Source organism: Eucyclogobius newberryi, unplaced genomic scaffold (genome assembly GCF_026437365.1).
Source record: "Eucyclogobius newberryi isolate DKJ021-1_F unplaced genomic scaffold, fEucNew1.0.hap1 SCAF_12, whole genome shotgun sequence".
NCBI classification, from domain to species: domain Eukaryota; kingdom Metazoa; phylum Chordata; class Actinopteri; order Gobiiformes; family Gobiidae; genus Eucyclogobius; species Eucyclogobius newberryi.
This window is the reverse complement of record NW_027315746.1, coordinates 3541262-3559190: the sequence shown is the minus strand read 5'-3', so window position 1 is coordinate 3559190 and position 17929 is coordinate 3541262. Positions and strand designations below refer to the sequence as shown.

The window sequence follows — 17929 nt, the reverse complement described above, 5'->3', positions numbered from 1 at the left end:
AAGTCATGACCACAACCCCGACATGTCATGACCACACCCCCGACAAGTCATGACCACACCCCCGACAAGTCATGACCACACCCCCGACATGTCATGACCACACCCCCGACAAGTCATGACCACACCCCCGACATGTCATGACCACACCCCCGACAGGTCATGACCACACCCCCGACAGGTCATGACCACACCCCCGACAAGTCATGACCACACCCCCGACATGTCATGACCACACCCCCGACATGTCATGACCACACCTCCGACATGTCATGACCACACCCCCGACATGTCATGACCACACCCCCGACATGTCATGACCACACCTCCGACATGTCATGACTATACCTCCGACATGTCATGACCACACCCCCGACATGTCATGACTATACCTCCGACATGTCATGACCACACCTCCGACATGTCATGACTATACCTCCGACATGTCATGACCACACCTCCGACATGTCATGACCACACCCCCGACATGTCATGACCACACCTCCGACACGTCATGACCACACCTCTGACATGTCATGACCACACCTCCGACATGTCATGACTATACTTCCGACATGTCATGACCACACCTCCGACACGTCATGACCACACCTCCGACACGTCATGACCACACCCCCGACACGTCATGACTACACCCCCGACATGTCATGACCACACCTCCGACACGTCATGACCACACCCCCGACATGTCATGACCACACCCCCGACATGTCATGACCACACCCCCGACATGTCATGACCACACCTCCGACATGTCATGACCACACCCCCGACATGTCATGACTACACCCCCGACATGTCATGACCACACCCCCGACATGTCATGACCACACCTCCGACACGTCATGACCACACCTCTGACATGTCATGACCACACCTCCGACATGTCATGACTATACTTCCGACATGTCATGACCACACCTCCGACACGTCATGACCACACCCCCGACACGTCATGACTACACCCCCGACATGTCATGACCACACCTCCGACATGTCATGACCACACCTCCGACATGTCATGACCACACCTCCGACATGTCATGACCACACCTCCGACACATGTTCTCCACTCGTTCCTCCTCAGCTCCTCCTCCTCTTCACGGTGTCAAACTGCAAATAAATGCTGCTGTTTAACATAACGAACCACAACACCAGAGAAGGGAGGAGTACAAAGGTCATTCAGTACAAAGGTCCTTCTGTTCATTTTTCCAAACCCGCTGCAATAATAATCCAAACTGATTTATTTGTGCGTCAACTGTTTTTTCTGGAGGTCATTCAGCGGCAGAAGCACATTTCATAGATTTAACCAACCCAAACTTGTTTCCTCTTTGAGCCAAAATGAATATCCACTTGCCAAACCTAATTATCTGTCGCACTTGAAACTTTTTTCTGCAAAGATTTTATTGTTATATTATATTATATATTTTTATGGAAATAGCCTGGTTTGTTCACTTTTCAGTGCAAAATAAATACTTACAAATGGCAGGATCCTTTAGTGGGCTAAGTTGGACCCGAGGCCAGGTTTGGGCACATCTGGACCAGGTTTGGGCACATCTGGGGCAGGTTTGGGCACATCGGGGCAGGTTTGGGCACATCTGGGGCAGGTTTGGGCACATTTGGGGCAGGTTTGGGCACATCTGGGGCAGGTATGGGCACATCTGGGGCAGGTTTGGGCACATCTGGGGCAGGTTTGGGCACATTTGGGGCAGGTTTGGGCACATCTGGGGCATGTTTGGGCACATCTGGGGCAGGTTTGGGCACATCTGGGGCAGGTTTGGGCACATCTAGGGCAGGTTTGGGCACATCTGGGGCAGGTATGGGCACATCTGGGGCAGGTTTTGGCACATTTGGGGCAGGTTTGGGCACATCTGGGGCATGTTTGGGCACATCTGGGGCAGGTTTGGGCACATCTGGGGCAGGTTTGGGCACATCTGGGGCAGGTTTGGGCACATCTGGACCAGGTTTGGGCTCATCTGGGCCAGGTTTGGGCACATCGGGGTAGGTTTGGGAACATCTGGGGCATGTTTGGGCACATCGGGGCAGGTTTGGGCACATCTGGACCAGGTTTGGGCACATCGGGGCAGGTTTGGGCACATCTGGACCAGGTTTGGGCACATCTGGGGCATGTTTGGGCACATCTGGGGCAGGTTTGGGCACATCTGGGGCAGGTTTGGGCACATCGGGGCAGGTTTGGGCACATCTGGGCCAGGTTTGGGCACATCTGGGGCAGGTTTGGGCACATCGGGGCCAGGTTTGGGCACTTCGGGGCCAGGTTCTTTTGTTTGATACGGTGCAGTTCTTCTCACGTTCTGCGGTGGCGTTCGGCACCTTCGGCCGCAGCACAATCGCGTTCGCACAGACCGAACACCGTCTCGCTCAAGGACACGACAGCGAGCGTGTGCGGCCAATGTTTCAGTCATTCACCCGCTGCCAGCCAGAGAGCCCGCCGGCGGCACAGCAGCACGCTCGCCTCACAGCAAGAAGGTCCTGCTGGGTCTCCTCGTTCTTCCCCATCGACCCAAACACCAGCACAGCGGGTCAAATCCTCCAGCAAATGTTTAACCCACCGGCAAAAGTAAAGAAGTGGTTTTGATATAAAGCCTTAAAAGTCGTCAGATCTGGAATGGAGGCGACTGGAGGTGAAGTGAACACAAGACTTTACCGACATCAGGTCTAAACGCTAATCAGTTTAGATATTTTTTAGATTTTTTTTTAACATAAATAAGTTACAATTTTGTCGAAAAGTCGGTTTGTTTTTGTCTAATTTAGAAAAAAAAGAGGTGAAAAACACTGTTGTTTTTAGCCTCCAAATTGTATTTTATCATGAAAAACTGTAATCATTGTCAGCCCGACTCCAACAGTTTACTGCATGTCCTGCCGCCCCTCTCACCCCCCATTTCACTCTGTACTTCCCTGTCAATGAAGCCTACGGGTCAAAATGTTTTGAAAAAAACAGAAAACAAAGAAAAACTGTAATAATTGAATACTTTAGTAAATAAAACTAAAATAAAAACACATTGTGGGGTCAACATTTCTGACAGAATTGGTCCAGTAAAACCTAAAAATCTAGATGTTGACCAAAACCGACGCACAAATCATCGATAAAACGAACAAATGGCATGTTTTTAACGCTATTTCTGCCCCTTAATGTGCCTCGCCGCGACACATAAAGTCATTTGGGTTGATTGAAACTAAAAGGTAAAATGTTTTCTAACCGAGCCGGTCGATCACTCACACGGAGACCAGCGCCTGTCGTTCGCTCAAACAACCTCAGATTTCCATGGAAACCACATTATGTTCCACTTCACGTTCGAGCGTAGCGTGCATTTTGTTCACAAACTTCTAAAGGGTCTGTTTGAGCGAGGCACGTCACCCTCTTTGACTCCGCCGTGTCGGTGGCATTTTGATAGATCGCGGCCCAAGAACGTATTATTCTGAATGTCAATATTCTCTCACGACTGTTTTAAAGTCTGCGCCGCGTGTCAAGATGATAAGTTATTTTGTATTTTTCCATATTTAGGAGTAAGCAGTTGGCATTTAGTGCGAAGACTCGAGCCCTTTTCTGTCTGAGGAGAGAGCGAAGGGGAATAAATATGTAAAAATGTGGTTCATATTCAGTTTCTGGCTGAAGGTCAAGCGCGTGGTATGGAGATCAGAAGGACTGTATTCTGTAACGAGAGTGTGAACCGGGAAGCGTCGAGGTCAAAGCCGACACGGGACGGGGCTAAACGCGCTTCAGAATCAGGATAATCGTGACGGGGGATGAAAAGATGATCACGTTAAAGGATAATCGTGATTGTTCAAGTCACAATGTAATCGCACGAAGCAAAAAGTAACAATCGAGACAAGTTTAGAAGTAAATTGAAGCATGTTTTGTTTAATATATTGCCCAAAAATAGATATAAATGCTAAGAACTTTTTTTTATCTGGCTTTTTTTTGGTTTTTAAATTTAAATGTTTTTATTTTTTTTTTATTTAAGAACACATAAAGAAACAAAACGTGAAAGAGAAACAGGACCAGATAGAGAGCAGACACAAATTAAAAACAGTAGACGTCCAACAAATAAAAAATAAAAAAATTATCATGGCCTAGAAATTCCTAAAAAACGTCCCATTTAGTCCAAATTCTGTAAAATTTTTATGGATGTCCATTATAATGTTAGTCAGGTTAATGGATAATTGTGATTATTCAGGTCACAATATAATCGTACGAACCAAAAAATAATTATCGTGATAAGTAAATATGTGCCAAACCGCCGTAATTGTCGGACCATGTCGGCCTCGGTGAAACTGAGAAAAACAGCATTTTACTTTTTTTCCCCCAAATTTGTGATTTTCGTTTTTTTGCATTATGTGAAAGTTGAAGTTATGGACCAGCCATTCGATGGATGAAATATTATTTCCATTTTTTGTTCAATATATCGCCCAAAAATAGACATTATTATAAAGAACTTTTTTTAATCTGGCCGTTTATTTATTTATTCAAGAACACATGAAAACAAACAGTGAAAGAGAAACACAAAATTTTAAAAAAGCAGATACTTTTTTTTTTTTTTAATTGAAAAAATTAAATCATGACCTACATAACCTTAAAAAACATCTTTTTTGTCCAAAGTCTTTCAAATGTATACATTTTCAAGTTAACTCCGAATGTAATTTTTTCTATTATAATGTCCTTGATTGTCGGTGCATTTTGTGTCATCCATTTCATTTTTGAATCTTTGTCACATTAACTTATTTTTAAGTTCAATATGATAAAGTTGCTCACAAACCTCGCATGTCGGAGCACGAGAATGAAAGAAAATGAAAGATTCCTCTGTTTGGCCACAGTCTCAGTAATAATCGTGAATAATCGTTAAAATTGTGATATTCTTAAGTCCCTAATCGTGACTCGTCGACTCTTAAAATTGCCGCGGTCGTAGTTTCACCGCAAGGGCCGTCTGGACTCTACAGCCTGTAAAACACACGCGAAAAGAACCTTATTATGGCAAAAACAGTGAAAAGAAAGTGGAAGCGCCGGCGTCCAGTCACCTTTGCACATGAATATTACATGTTATGTTCAGGGGGGTGCAATACATCTACAAAACCCACCGCAAAGTACAGAAAAGGGAGGGCCAGTGGTGCAGCGTGTGGTGGGACGGACATAATGAATTCTTATTATGGCATTGAGCGAGAGAAAGGGAAGTGGGAGATCATAAATAATACAAACATGTGAAAAAGGGGCAGATGAATATAAGAACTGCTGCTCTTTCTGTCATGGGAATGTTCAACTTTCCGTTCTTTTGGCACAGATACTTTTCTACAATCAGACGAACAGTTGAAGGCTTCGGATGGAAAATAGAAAACGCAGCTCTTATTATATGTTTTCTGACTATAATATATAATGCAACTGGACGAGACATAGTTCAGAATACAGTTCACTGACAGGACCGCGTGTCAGAGGACGTTACGAAACACATTTTATCGCCATTAGTCAGTATTCCGTGGCTAAAAGCATCGTCGAAGTATTCATCCCATCGCTGGTTATCGACAGTAAATGATATCACGCCGTAGAATTCTCTGTCTTTAGCTAAATTAACACACAGCTAGTGGTAGAATAGCAGTAGCTAGTGACGTTTACGGCCCAAAAAAGCAGGAGGAATATATTTTGGTCAAGTTTTGTCTGGAAAAAGAAAGCGCCATCGACGGAAAAGTGGGACATTCTCCAAATAAGCAGGACAAACCCTACGAAGAACCAAAGTCTCCACATTCAGGAACTCATGGACTTCCCTCCCGAGTGATGCAGGGGAAGTGCCTGGGGAGACGGAAGTACACTTTTCTCAACACGCCAGGAAACCCCTTGTCCTTCGTCTTTTACGAGCCTTTTGCTTCTGTCAGAACGCAAACACGCAAACGCACGCCGAAAAAACGCGCAAACAAAGTAACGGACGCCATTAAAGCGCTTCTTTTGTCGCGGGTCTTTTGGCGAAACGCGCCGACGTTTTCGGGCTTTGTTCGATATCGGCGCAAAAGGTCGGACGGCATGCGCGTTAAACGAAGCAGCCAATGAAATCTTTAACATCGAGGAAACGACGATCGATGCCGCGTACGGTGTCGCGGAGCATAAGCTGCCGTAAACACAGATTTGTGTCGTTTCGGACGGGTCAGTTGGAGAAACGGTGAGAGCAAAGTGGACGGAGTCAATAGTGAGAAATGAAACGTGGCACAGCTAATCCCAGAGATATAGATTTGTCTAAATGGACACACAACATCTCCTTGTATCGAGCGAGTGTGTTAAGGAAGGAGACTGTCGCTCTACGATCCCCGGCTTCATTCCTTCTACACTCCTACGCTCCCACGTTCACACCGGGCGATGTGGGGGAAGTGTCTCGCCCAAGGACACAACAGCAGTGTCGTCTAGAGCCTCTGCTGCTCCCTGTGGTCTACCAGCAAAGTTCTAATCGAGCCTGACCCCGCCGAGCTTCCATGATTGGACGCCGCTCCACAGATCTACAGACTTCCAGACTTCCCTCCTCTAGAGTTACTTCAACAGTAGCATTAAGTGCGCTGCTACTCAGAGGTGAAGAAAAGTACCGTATTTTCGGGATTATAAGTTTTTTCATAGTTTTGGCCGGGTGCGACTTATATGTGATATTATTCGTTATTTTCACACTGACAACCACAAGAGGGCGCTCTAGGCTCTAAGCGACGCAGAAGAAGAATCTGCACTTCCTCTTCCTCTGGAGTTTGTGGAGTTGTTTAGAAGTGACACAGAGGAAGAAAAATTCAGTGGATTTAGTGATTTGGGGTAAAACTGATGCTTTGGTAAACTTGTTAGCATGTTCTTTATGCTATAGTTATCTGAATAACTGTTCATATGTTACGTTAACATACCAGACACTTACCACAGTTCTGTCTGTGCCTCATGTAGTTGAAGGTGTTAGCGTTAGCATACGTCATGTAGCTGAAGGTGTTAGCGTTAGCATACGTCATGTAGCTGAAGGTGTTAGCGTTAGCATACGTCATGTAGCTGAAGGTGTTAGCATTAGCATACGTCATGTAGCTGAAGGTGTTAGCGTTAGCATACGTCATGTAGCTGAAGGTGTTAGCGTTAGCATACGTCATGTAGCTGAAGGTGTTAGCGTTAGCATACGTCATGTAGCTGAAGGTGTTAGCGTTAGCATACGTCATGTAGCTGAAGGTGTTAGCGTTAGCATACGTCATGTAGCTGAAGGTGTTAGCGTTAGCATACGTCATGTAGCTGAAGGTGTTAGCGTTAGCATACGTCATGTAGCTGAAGGTGTTAGCGTTAGCATACATCATGTAGCTGAAGGTGTTGGCGTTAGCATACATACACCTATTCACCATGTTCTCTCATGTTATTATTTTAAACTGCATTTACAGATTAAATGTCTGTTCTTGGTCTTGGATTTTATCAAATACATTTCCCCAACAATGCGACTTATACTCCAGTGCGACTTATACTCCAGTGCGACTTCTACATGTTTTTTTCTTCACCATTTTTGCATTTTTTTGGCTGGTGCGACTTACAGTATTCTTTCCATTTGAGCATATCTTTTTAGAGCTCCAAAGCTGCGTCCAAACAGCCCGACACACTCGTGTCCCGGCGGACGGCTCGTTGAGCCGAGGCAACGTTTAGCAATAAGGACAGAAATCCTGGGCTAACTCTCTCCGGCTGTCGCGAGCGCAGGATTTAGTGGCGACTCTCGAGCGCAGCGCGGGTTCTGAGTCCGCTGCCGTCTCCGAGGTGTTTTGTGGAGCTGAACTTCTGACCCGTGATGGGCTGTTGGTTTTCCGCTGCAAAAGGACTTAAAGAAACATTCAGGGAGGTCTCAGAACGTCGAGCGGACGCGTCTCAAAGTGAGGTTACACAACACCACCATCAATTATTAAAACCAAGATTTAGAGAACAAAGTACAACGTGTCCTACTTCATGAAGTATACCAACGTTACTAACACTACGCTACATTATTCTACAACCATGGTATGAAATGTAGGATATTCTATGGCACAGTGGGTTAAGCGATTGCCCTCCAACCTGACATCCAGTGGTTCTTATCTCACTCTCGCACATTACTTGCTTTGTTATGCTCAGAAGGGACAGTGTGTCTGCAGAATCACACTTATATAAAGTGTATTTGACTGTAAACATGAACTATATACATTATTCTTATTCTTATGAAGACTGTGAAGAGGAAATAAGTAAAAAAGCAACTGTAAGAAGTAAATGAACTGGCTCCGTCCCCGATGAGTGACTTTTAATGGTGTTTTAATGATTATTGATCTGTTTGTTTTCAGGTGATCATGGTGACCGGGGACCACCCCATCACGGCCAAAGCCATCGCTAAAGGAGTGGGCATCATCTCCGAGGGCAACGAGACGGTGGAGGACATCGCGGAGAGGCTCAACATCTCCCTGAGCGAAGTCAACCCCAGGTGTGTGCTAACGCTAATGCTAGTTTTACAGATACAGACACAGTCCAGGTCTGTGCTAACGCTAACTTTACAGATACAGACACAGTCCAGGTCTGTGCTAACGCTAACTTTACAGATACAGACACAGTCCAGGTCTGTGCTAACGCTAACTTTACAAGATACAGACACAGTCCAGGTCTGTGCTAACGCTAACTTTACAGATACAGACACAGTCCATGTCCGTGCTAACGCTAGCTTTACAGATACAGACACAGTCCAGGTCTGTGCTAACGCTAACTTTACAGATACAGACACAGTCCATGTCCGTGCTAACGCTAGCTTTACAGATACAGACACAGCCCATGTCTGTGCTAACGGTAACTTTACAGATACAGACACAGTCCATGTCTGTGCTAACGCTAGCTTTACAGATACAGACACAGCCCATGTCTGTGCTAACGGTAACTTTACAGATACAGACACAGTCCATGTCTGTGCTAACGCTAACTTTATAGATACAGACACAGACACAGTCCAGGTCTGTACTAACGCTAACTTTACAAGTGCGTCTGAATGTCCACACTCTTCCCAAGAGAGGGCACTATTTAGGGCTCACGCCATTTCTATTGTTGTTCAAATGTCCAGCAGGTGAAAAACTACCTGCACTCAAAGTAGTGTCCAGTGATGGCCACTAGTCCGGTCAATATGGACCACAATGCATTGGGAGAGTTGGACAAAGAGTTGGTCTTTAGTGACACATCTCGACTGAATGAAGTAGAAGAGCTGTGAAAATGCACTATTGACTTGATAATATGAACAAAACATGGTTGCGCTGCAAAGTCACTAGCATTAGCCGCTTACCTTAGCTTGAGTCACCATCACAGGCAAAAAGATCAATAATCCAGTCCGTTTCTTGTAACGCAAGATTTATTTGTCCATAAATATGTGCGTGTCAGACGAATTTTACTAATATTTTTCACAGAAATAAAGTTTTATCAGAGGTTTGCTAACTTTTTTTTCAATCTGACGCCAAAGTCACGTGACCTGCGCCAAGGAGAAAGTCGTGAGCTCTGAATCGCTCTGTGATTGAGTGCACTTTATAGTCTGCTAAATGGTAACGGACAGTGGAGTGAAAGAGGGGTCAGGGGACGGGTGCTAACAGGTCTGTGCTAACGCTAACCTCACAAATTCACAGTCCAAATATTTCTGATATATTGTGGAGCCAATCCCAAACAAATAATGATAAAGTACAACTCAAAGAAGTTTCATCATGAACGTGTTGAAGGTGAACGCGCCCGGAATAGAATCTGTTTGTCAGAGTTTGTGTTTCTATAGGAGAAAAACAGCAGAACTCTGGAGTTGAAGGTGTCGAAATGTCAGCGCTCTTTCTGCATTGGCCCGATGTCTCTGCCTTCTGCCTGCTCTTCCTCCCCTCCACCGACTCTTTCTCCCCTCCACCGACTCTTTCTCCCCTCCACCTGCTCTTCCTCCCCTCAACTGACTCTTCCTCCCCTCTGCCTGCTCTTCCTCCCCTCCACCGACTCTTCCTCCCCTCCACCGACTCTTCCTCTCCTCCACAGACTCTTCCTCCCCTCCACCGACTCTTCCTCCCCTCCACAGACTCTTTCTCTCCTCCACCGACTCTTCCTCTCCTCCACAGACTCTTCCTCCCCTCCACAGACTCTTCCTCCCCTCCACCGACTCTTCCTCCCCTCCACAGACTCTTTCTCTCCTCCACCGACTCTTCCTCTCCTCCACAGACTCTTCCTCCCCTCCACAGACTCTTCCTCTCCTCCACAGACTCTTCCTCCCCTCCACCGACTCTTCCTCCCCTCCACCGACTCTTTCTCTCCTCCACAGACTCTTCCTCCCCTCCAGAGACTCTTCCTCTCCTCCACAGACTCTTCCTCCCCTCCACCGACTCTTCCTCCCCTCCACCGACTCTTCCTCTCCTCCACAGACTCTTCCTCCCCTCCACAGACTCTTCCTCTCCTCCACAGACTCTTCCTCCCCTCCACAGATTCTTCCTCCCCTCCACCGACTCTTCCTCTCCTCCACAGACTCTTCCTCCCCTCCACAGACTCTTCCTCCCCTCCACCGACTCTTCCTCTCCTCCACAGACTCTTCCTCCCCTCCACAGACTCTTCCTCTCCTCCACAGACTCTTCCTCTCCTCCACAGACTCTTCCTCCCCTCCACAGACTCTTCCTCTCCTCCACAGACTCTTCCTCTCCTCCACAGACTCTTCCTCCCCTCCACAGACTCTTCCTCCCCTCCACAGACTCTTCCTCTCCTCCACCGACTCTTCCTCCCCTCCACAGACTATTCCTCCCCTCCACAGACTCTTCCTCCCCTCCACAGACTCTTCCTCCCCTCCACAGACTCTTCCTCTCCTCCACAGACTCTTCCTCCCCTCCCCAGACTCTTCCTCCCCTCCACCGACTCTTCCTCTCCTCCACAGACTCTTCCTCCCCTCCACAGACTCTTCCTCTCCTCCACAGACTCTTCCTCTCCTCCACAGACTCTTCCTCCCCTCCACAGACTCTTCCTCTCCTCCACAGACTCTTCCTCTCCTCCACAGACTCTTCCTCCCCTCCACAGACTCTTCCTCCCCTCCACAGACTCTTCCTCTCCTCCACCGACTCTTCCTCCCCTCCACAGACTCTTCCTCCCCTCCACAGACTCTTCCTCCCCTCCACAGACTCTTCCTCCCCTCCACAGACTCTTCCTCTCCTCCACCGACTCTTCCTCCCCTCCACAGACTCTTCCTCCCCTCCACAGACTCTTCCTCCCCTCCACAGACTCTTCCTCTCCTCCACAGACTCTTCCTCCCCTCCCCAGACTCTTCCTCCCCTCCACCGACTCTTCCTCTCCTCCACAGACTCTTCCTCCCCTCCACAGACTCTTCCTCTCCTCCACAGACTCTTCCTCTCCTCCACAGACTCTTCCTCCCCTCCACAGACTCTTCCTCTCCTCCACAGACTCTTCCTCTCCTCCACAGACTCTTCCTCCCCTCCACAGACTCTTCCTCCCCTCCACAGACTCTTCCTCTCCTCCACCGACTCTTCCTCCCCTCCACAGACTCTTCCTCCCCTCCACAGACTCTTCCTCCCCTCCACAGACTCTTCCTCCCCTCCACAGACTCTTCCTCTCCTCCACAGACTCTTCCTCCCCTCCCCAGACTCTTCCTCCCCTCCACAGACTCTTCCTCTCCTCCACCGACTCTTCCTCCCCTCCACAGACTCTTCCTCCCCTCCACAGACTCTTCCTCCCCTCCACAGACTCTTCCTCCCCTCCACAGACTCTTCCTCTCCTCCACAGACTCTTCCTCCCCTCCCCAGACTCTTCCTCCCCTCCACAGACTCTTCCTCCCCTCCTCCACAGACTCTTCCTCCCCTCCACAGACTCTTCCTCTCCTCCACAGACTCTTCCTCCCCTCCACCGACTCTTCCTCCCCTCCACAGACTCTTCCTCCCCTCCACAGACTCTTCCTCCCCTCCACAGACTCCTCCTCTCCTCCACAGACTCTTCCTCCCCTCCCCAGACTCTTCCTCCCCTCCAGAGACTCTTCCTCTCCTCCACAGACTCTTCCTCCCCTCCACAGACTCTTCCTCTCCTCCACAGACTCTTCCTCCCCTCCCCAGACTCTTCCTCCCCTCCAGAGACTCTTCCTCCCCTCCACAGACTCTTCCTCCCCTCCTCCACAGACTCTTCCTCCCCTCCACAGACTCTTCCTCTCCTCCACAGACTCTTCCTCCCCTCCCCAGACTCTTCCTCCCCTCCACAGACTCTTCCTCTCCTCCACCGACTCTTCCTCCCCTCCACAGACTCTTCCTCCCCTCCACAGACTCTTCCTCCCCTCCACAGACTCTTCCTCCCCTCCACAGACTCTTCCTCTCCTCCACAGACTCTTCCTCCCCTCCCCAGACTCTTCCTCCCCTCCACAGACTCTTCCTCCCCTCCTCCACAGACTCTTCCTCCCCTCCACAGACTCTTCCTCTCCTCCACAGACTCTTCCTCCCCTCCACCGACTCTTCCTCCCCTCCACAGACTCTTCCTCCCCTCCACAGACTCTTCCTCCCCTCCACAGACTCCTCCTCTCCTCCACAGACTCTTCCTCCCCTCCCCAGACTCTTCCTCCCCTCCAGAGACTCTTCCTCTCCTCCACAGACTCTTCCTCCCCTCCACAGACTCTTCCTCTCCTCCACAGACTCTTCCTCCCCTCCCCAGACTCTTCCTCCCCTCCAGAGACTCTTCCTCCCCTCCACAGACTCTTCCTCCCCTCCTCCACAGACTCTTCCTCCCCTCCACAGACTCTTCCTCTCCTCCACAGACTCTTCCTCCCCTCCACAGACTCTTCCTCCCCTCCACAGACTCTTCCTCCCCTCCACAGACTCTTCCTCCCCTCCACAGACTCTTCCTCCCCTCCACAGACTCTTCCTCCCCTCCACAGACTCTTCCTCCCCTTCGGGCCCCTCCATTATTTAATTTGATCTGTTTTCTCAGGGATGCCAAGGCGTGTGTGGTGCACGGGTCGGACCTGAAGGACATGAGCCCCGAGTACCTGGACGACCTGCTGCGGAACCACACCGAGATCGTGTTCGCTCGGACTTCACCCCAACAGAAGCTCATCATCGTGGAGGGATGCCAGAGACAGGTGAGGGTGGGCCGGGGGAGAGAGGGAGGAGAGAGGGAAGAGAGAGGGGGGAGCGAGGGAGGAGAGAGGAGAGAGAGAGAGAGAGAGAGAGAGAGAGAGAGAGAGAGAGAGAGAGAGAGAGGGGGGAGGAGAGGTGCCAGAGACAGGTGAGGGTGGGCCGGGGGGGGACGGGCGAGGGTGGAAGGAGAGAGGGAGGAGACCTTTCCCCATTTTAAGATTGACCTTGACCTTTATCAGAACACATCGCTTTTTTTTCACTAAAAATGGGAAAAATTACTTTTATTTTATTTATTTTATTTATTTTATTTATTTTATTTATTTTATTTATTTTATTTATTTTATTTATTTTATTTATTTTATTCATTTTATTTATTTTATTTATTTTATTTTATTTATTTTATTTTATTTAATGTATTTATTTTATTTTGTGTATTTTATTTATTGTATTTAATTCATTTAACTTATTTTATATATTTTAATTATTTCATTCATTTTATTCACTTCATTCATTTTATTTACTTTATTTAATTTATTTAATTTATTTAATTTATTTTATTTATTTTATTTATTTTATTTATTTTATTTATTTTATTTATTTTATTTATTTTATTTATTTTATTTATTTATTGTATTTATTGTATTTATTTATTTCACTTTGTCTAACTCTCTGGTCCTGTTTCTTGTTTTTATTGTATTTTTATTCCACCAGTTTAAAGTCTGCACATGAATAACAGATCAAAGTGACCCGTGTGACATGTCCAGTCTGTAACTCAGTTTGAACACGACTTAAGGACACAAGGGCCAATCAGAGCCACATTTACACTTGTGCTACAGCATGTTTGGCTTTTGGTCGTAAAGATAACATTTATTTCCATCTTTCTGCAGCTGCACATTATAAATCCACAGAAATAAACACGTGCGGTGGATTTTCCCGTCGCATAATGCAGCGTTTGGAGTTGAAAATGGCTCCGTCAGTTTTATCTCTCGTTCCCACATTTGTGCTGAACAGAACTCGCTCCGGCCCATTCATGCTCCGAGCGGAGAAGAGGGGCCATTGTGCCGAGCTGCCCGCCATTCCTGGCACCGCCGCCGCGTCGCCGTGGAGACGAGCAGGTGGCAGCTCCTATACCAGAAAGGTTACACAGTGCGGCTTTAAATATGCACGGCAACGAAGGCGGCGGCGACGGCGACGGCGACAGCAGCGTCCTTCAGATAAAGATCCTCCTCAAAACAAGGGTCACCAAGGGTCACTCTGAACTGAGGTCATTTTAGTTCTGAAGTCGGCTTTAGTCCTGTTCTAGTCCAGGTTTAGTCCTGTTCTAGTCCAGGTTTAGTCCTGATCTAGTCCAGGTTTAGTCCTGATCTAGTCCAGGTTTAGTCCTGTTCTAGTCCAGGTTTAGTCCTGATCTAGTCCAGGTTTAGTCCTGATCTAGTCCAGGTTTAGTCCTGATCTAGTCCAGGTTTAGTCCTGATCTAGTCCAGGTTTAGTCCTGTTCTAGTCCAGGTTTAGTCCTGATCTAGTCCAGGTTTAGTCCTGTTCTAGTCCAGGTTTAGTCCTGTTCTAGTCCAGGTTTAGTCCTGTTCTAGTCCAGGTTTAGTCCTGATCTAGTCCAGGTTTAGTCCTGTTCTTGTCCAGGTTTAGTCCCGTTCTAGTCCAGGTTTAGTCCTGTTCTAGTCCAGGTTTAGTCCCATTCTAGTACAGGTTTAGTCCCGATCTAGTCCAGGTTTAGTCCAGGTTTAGTCCTGATCTAGTACAGGTTTAGTCCTGATCTAGTTCAGGTTTAGTCCTGATCTAGTCCAGGTTTAGTCCCGTTCTAGTCAAGATTTAGTCCTGTTCTAGTCCAGGTTTAGTCCTGATCTAGTCCAGGTTTAGTCCTGATCTAGTCCAGGTTTAGTCCTGATCTAGTTCAGGTTTAGTCCTGATCTAGTCCAGGTTTAGTCCCGTTCTAGTCAAGATTTAGTCCTGTTCTAGTCCAGGTTTAGTCCTGATCTAGTCCAGGTTTAGTCCCGTTCTAGTCCAGGTTTAGTCCTGATCTAGTCCAGGTTTAGTCCTGATCTAGTCCAGGTTTAGTCCTGTTCTTGTCCAGGTTTAGTCCCGTTCTAGTCCAGGTTTAGTCCTGTTCTAGTCCAGGTTTAGTCCCGTTCTAGTCCAGGTTTAGTCCTGTTCTAGTCCAGGTTTAGTCCTGATCTAGTCCAGGTTTAGTCCTGATCTAGTTCAGGTTTAGTCCTGATCTAGTCCAGGTTTAGTCCTGATCTAGTCCAGGTTTAGTCCCGTTCTAGTCCAGGTTTAGTCCCGTTCTAGTCCAGGTTTAGTCCTGATCTAATCCAGGTTTAGTCCTGATCTAATCCAGGTTTAGTCCTGATCTAGTCCAGGTTTAGTCCTGTTCTAGTCCAGGTTTAGTCCTGATCTAGTCCAGGTTTAGTCCTGTTCTAGTCCAGGTTTAGTCCTGATCTAGTCCAGGTTTAGTCCTGTTCTTGTCCAGGTTTAGTCCCGTTCTAGTCCAGGTTTAGTCCTGTTCTAGTCCAGGTTTAGTCCCGTTCTAGTCCAGGTTTAGTCCTGATCTAGTCCAGGTTTAGTCCCGTTCTAGTCCAGGTTTAGTCCTGATCTAGTCCAGGTTTAGTCCTGATCTAGTCCAGGTTTAGTCCTGTTCTTGTCCCGGTTTAGTCCCGTTCTAGTCCAGGTTTAGTCCTGTTCTAGTCCAGGTTTAGTCCCGTTCTAGTCCAGGTTTAGTCCTGATCTAATCCAGGTTTAGTCCTGATCTAGTCCAGGTTTAGTCCCGTTCTAGTCCAGGTTTAGTCCTGATCTAATCCAGGTTTAGTCCCGATCTAGTCCAGGTTTAGTCCTGTTCTAGTCCAGGTTTAGTCCTGATCTAGTCCAGGTTTAGTCCTGATCTAGTCCAGGTTTAGTCCTGATCTAATCCAGGTTTAGTCCTGTTCTAGTCCAGGTTTAGTCCTGATCTAATCCAGGTTTAGTCCTGATCTAGTCCAGGTTTAGTCCTGATCTAGTCCAGGTGTAGTCCTGATCTAGTCCAGGTTTAGTCCTGTTCTAGTCCAGGTTTAGTCCTGATCTAGTCCAGGTTTAGTCCTGTTCTAGTCCAGGTTTAGTCCTGATCTAGTCCAGGTTTAGTCCTGTTCTTGTCCAGGTTTAGTCCCGTTCTAGTCCAGGTTTAGTCCTGTTCTAGTCCAGGTTTAGTCCCGTTCTAGTCCAGGTTTAGTCCTGATCTAGTCCAGGTTTAGTCCCGTTCTAGTCCAGGTTTAGTCCAGATCTAGTCCAGGTTTAGTCCTGATCTAGTCCAGGTTTAGTCCTGTTCTTGTCCCGGTTTAGTCCTGTTCTAGTCCAGGTTTAGTCCTGTTCTAGTCCAGGTTTAGTCCCGTTCTAGTACAGGTTTAGTCCCGATCTAGTCCAGGTTTAGTCCTGTTCTAGTCCAGGTTTAGTCCTGATCTAGTCCAGGTTTAGTCCTGATCTAGTTCAGGTTTAGTCCTGATCTAGTCCAGGTTTAGTCCCGTTCTAGTCCAGGTTTAGTCCTGATCTAATCCAGGTTTAATCCTGATCTAGTCCAGGTTTAGTCCCGTTCTAGTCCAGGTTTAGTCCTGTTCTAGTCCAGGTTTAGTCCTGATCTAGTCCAGGTTTAGTCCTGATCTAGTTCAGGTTTAGTCCTGATCTAATCCAGGTTTAGTCCTGATCTAATCCAGGTTTAGTCCTGTTCTAGTCCAGGTTTAGTCCTGATCTAGTCCAGGTTTAGTCCTGATCTAATCCAGGTTTAGTCCTGATCTAGTCCAGGTTTAGTCCTGATCTAGTCCAGGTTTAGTCCTGATCTAGTTCAGGTTTAGTCCTGATCTAGTCCAGGTTTAGTCCTGATCTAGTCCAGGTCGGGGCAAACTAGCTTTTTAAAACTCATGTTATTTCCCTATAATATAAGAGGGAATGTGGTTTTCAATACATGGGCTGAGACGCCAACTTAAAGGTGCAAGAGCTCGTTTAAAGGCCATTAACGATACAAATAATGCAGAATATGTGTCCTTTAACTCCACGGGAACGAGAAAATCCATCAAATACTGACAACAAACGTCTCCACAGCCGCGAGAAAACCTCAATCTCATCCCAAAATATGTCTCTTTCCTCTGGCAGTTCCTCTCAAACATCCACTTTATGGTTAAATACATCATCTCCAAGTAGAGTCTGATTTGAGCAGAAGTTTAAGTCGGTGAATGAGCCGTAGTGTTAATTTAAATGCCTTGCCGTCTTTGGTCAGCTCCCTCTGGGCCGCCGCCGCCGCCCCCGCCGCCCCCGCTGCCCCCGCCGCCGCTGCCCCCGCCGCCGCTGCCCCCGCCCCCGCCGCCTGTATAGATTCATATTTAAATTCACGTATAAATGATTCCCGCCAGTACATTAACCGCGCTCACGTCCGCGCTCAGCTTCAGTGTAGAGATGTCATAAACTGCATAAACTGCATCGCTCGTGTCCGTATATTGAGGTCGCGGCGCTGCACGTGACGGAAAACTTTTCCTTTAATCGTCCGAGAGCGACTTTGAACCGACGTGACGAGGAGAGAAGAAGAAAAGAGGAAGAGACGAAATGTAACGCCAGTAATTCTACGTTTGATTGGTTCCAGTTCTGCTCTAGTTTTAAACATAAGGGCCTCATAAACCATGGGACACAAGCACAGGAGGAGGAGTAGTAGTAGTAGTAGTAGTAGTAGTAGTAGTAGTAGTAGTAGTAGTAGTAGTAGTAGTAGTAGTAGTAGTAGTAGTAGTAGCAGTAGTAGCAGTAGTAGTAGTAGTAGTAGTAGTAGTAATAGTAAAAGTAGTCGTAGTAGTAGTAGTAATAGTAGTCGTAG

At 47.3% G+C, this 17929-nt stretch overlaps 1 protein-coding gene across 2 annotated transcripts in view; it reads left to right on the top strand.

The window, feature by feature from the left end:
* The window catches only part of atp1a2a (ATPase Na+/K+ transporting subunit alpha 2a), a 440146-nt gene that overhangs the window by 91480 nt on the left and 330737 nt on the right, over positions 1-17929 (top strand). Inside the window, exons 15-16 of one of the 2 annotated variants that reach the window (XM_072440594.1) lie at positions 8320-8456; positions 12941-13091. In XM_072440594.1, the coding sequence (XP_072296695.1) occupies positions 8320-8456; positions 12941-13091 (288 nt within the window). Of the gene's footprint in view, positions 1-8319; positions 8457-12940; positions 13092-13224; positions 13238-17929 lie in introns of those variants that run through there. The other variant, XM_072440596.1, reaches the window with a different exon arrangement.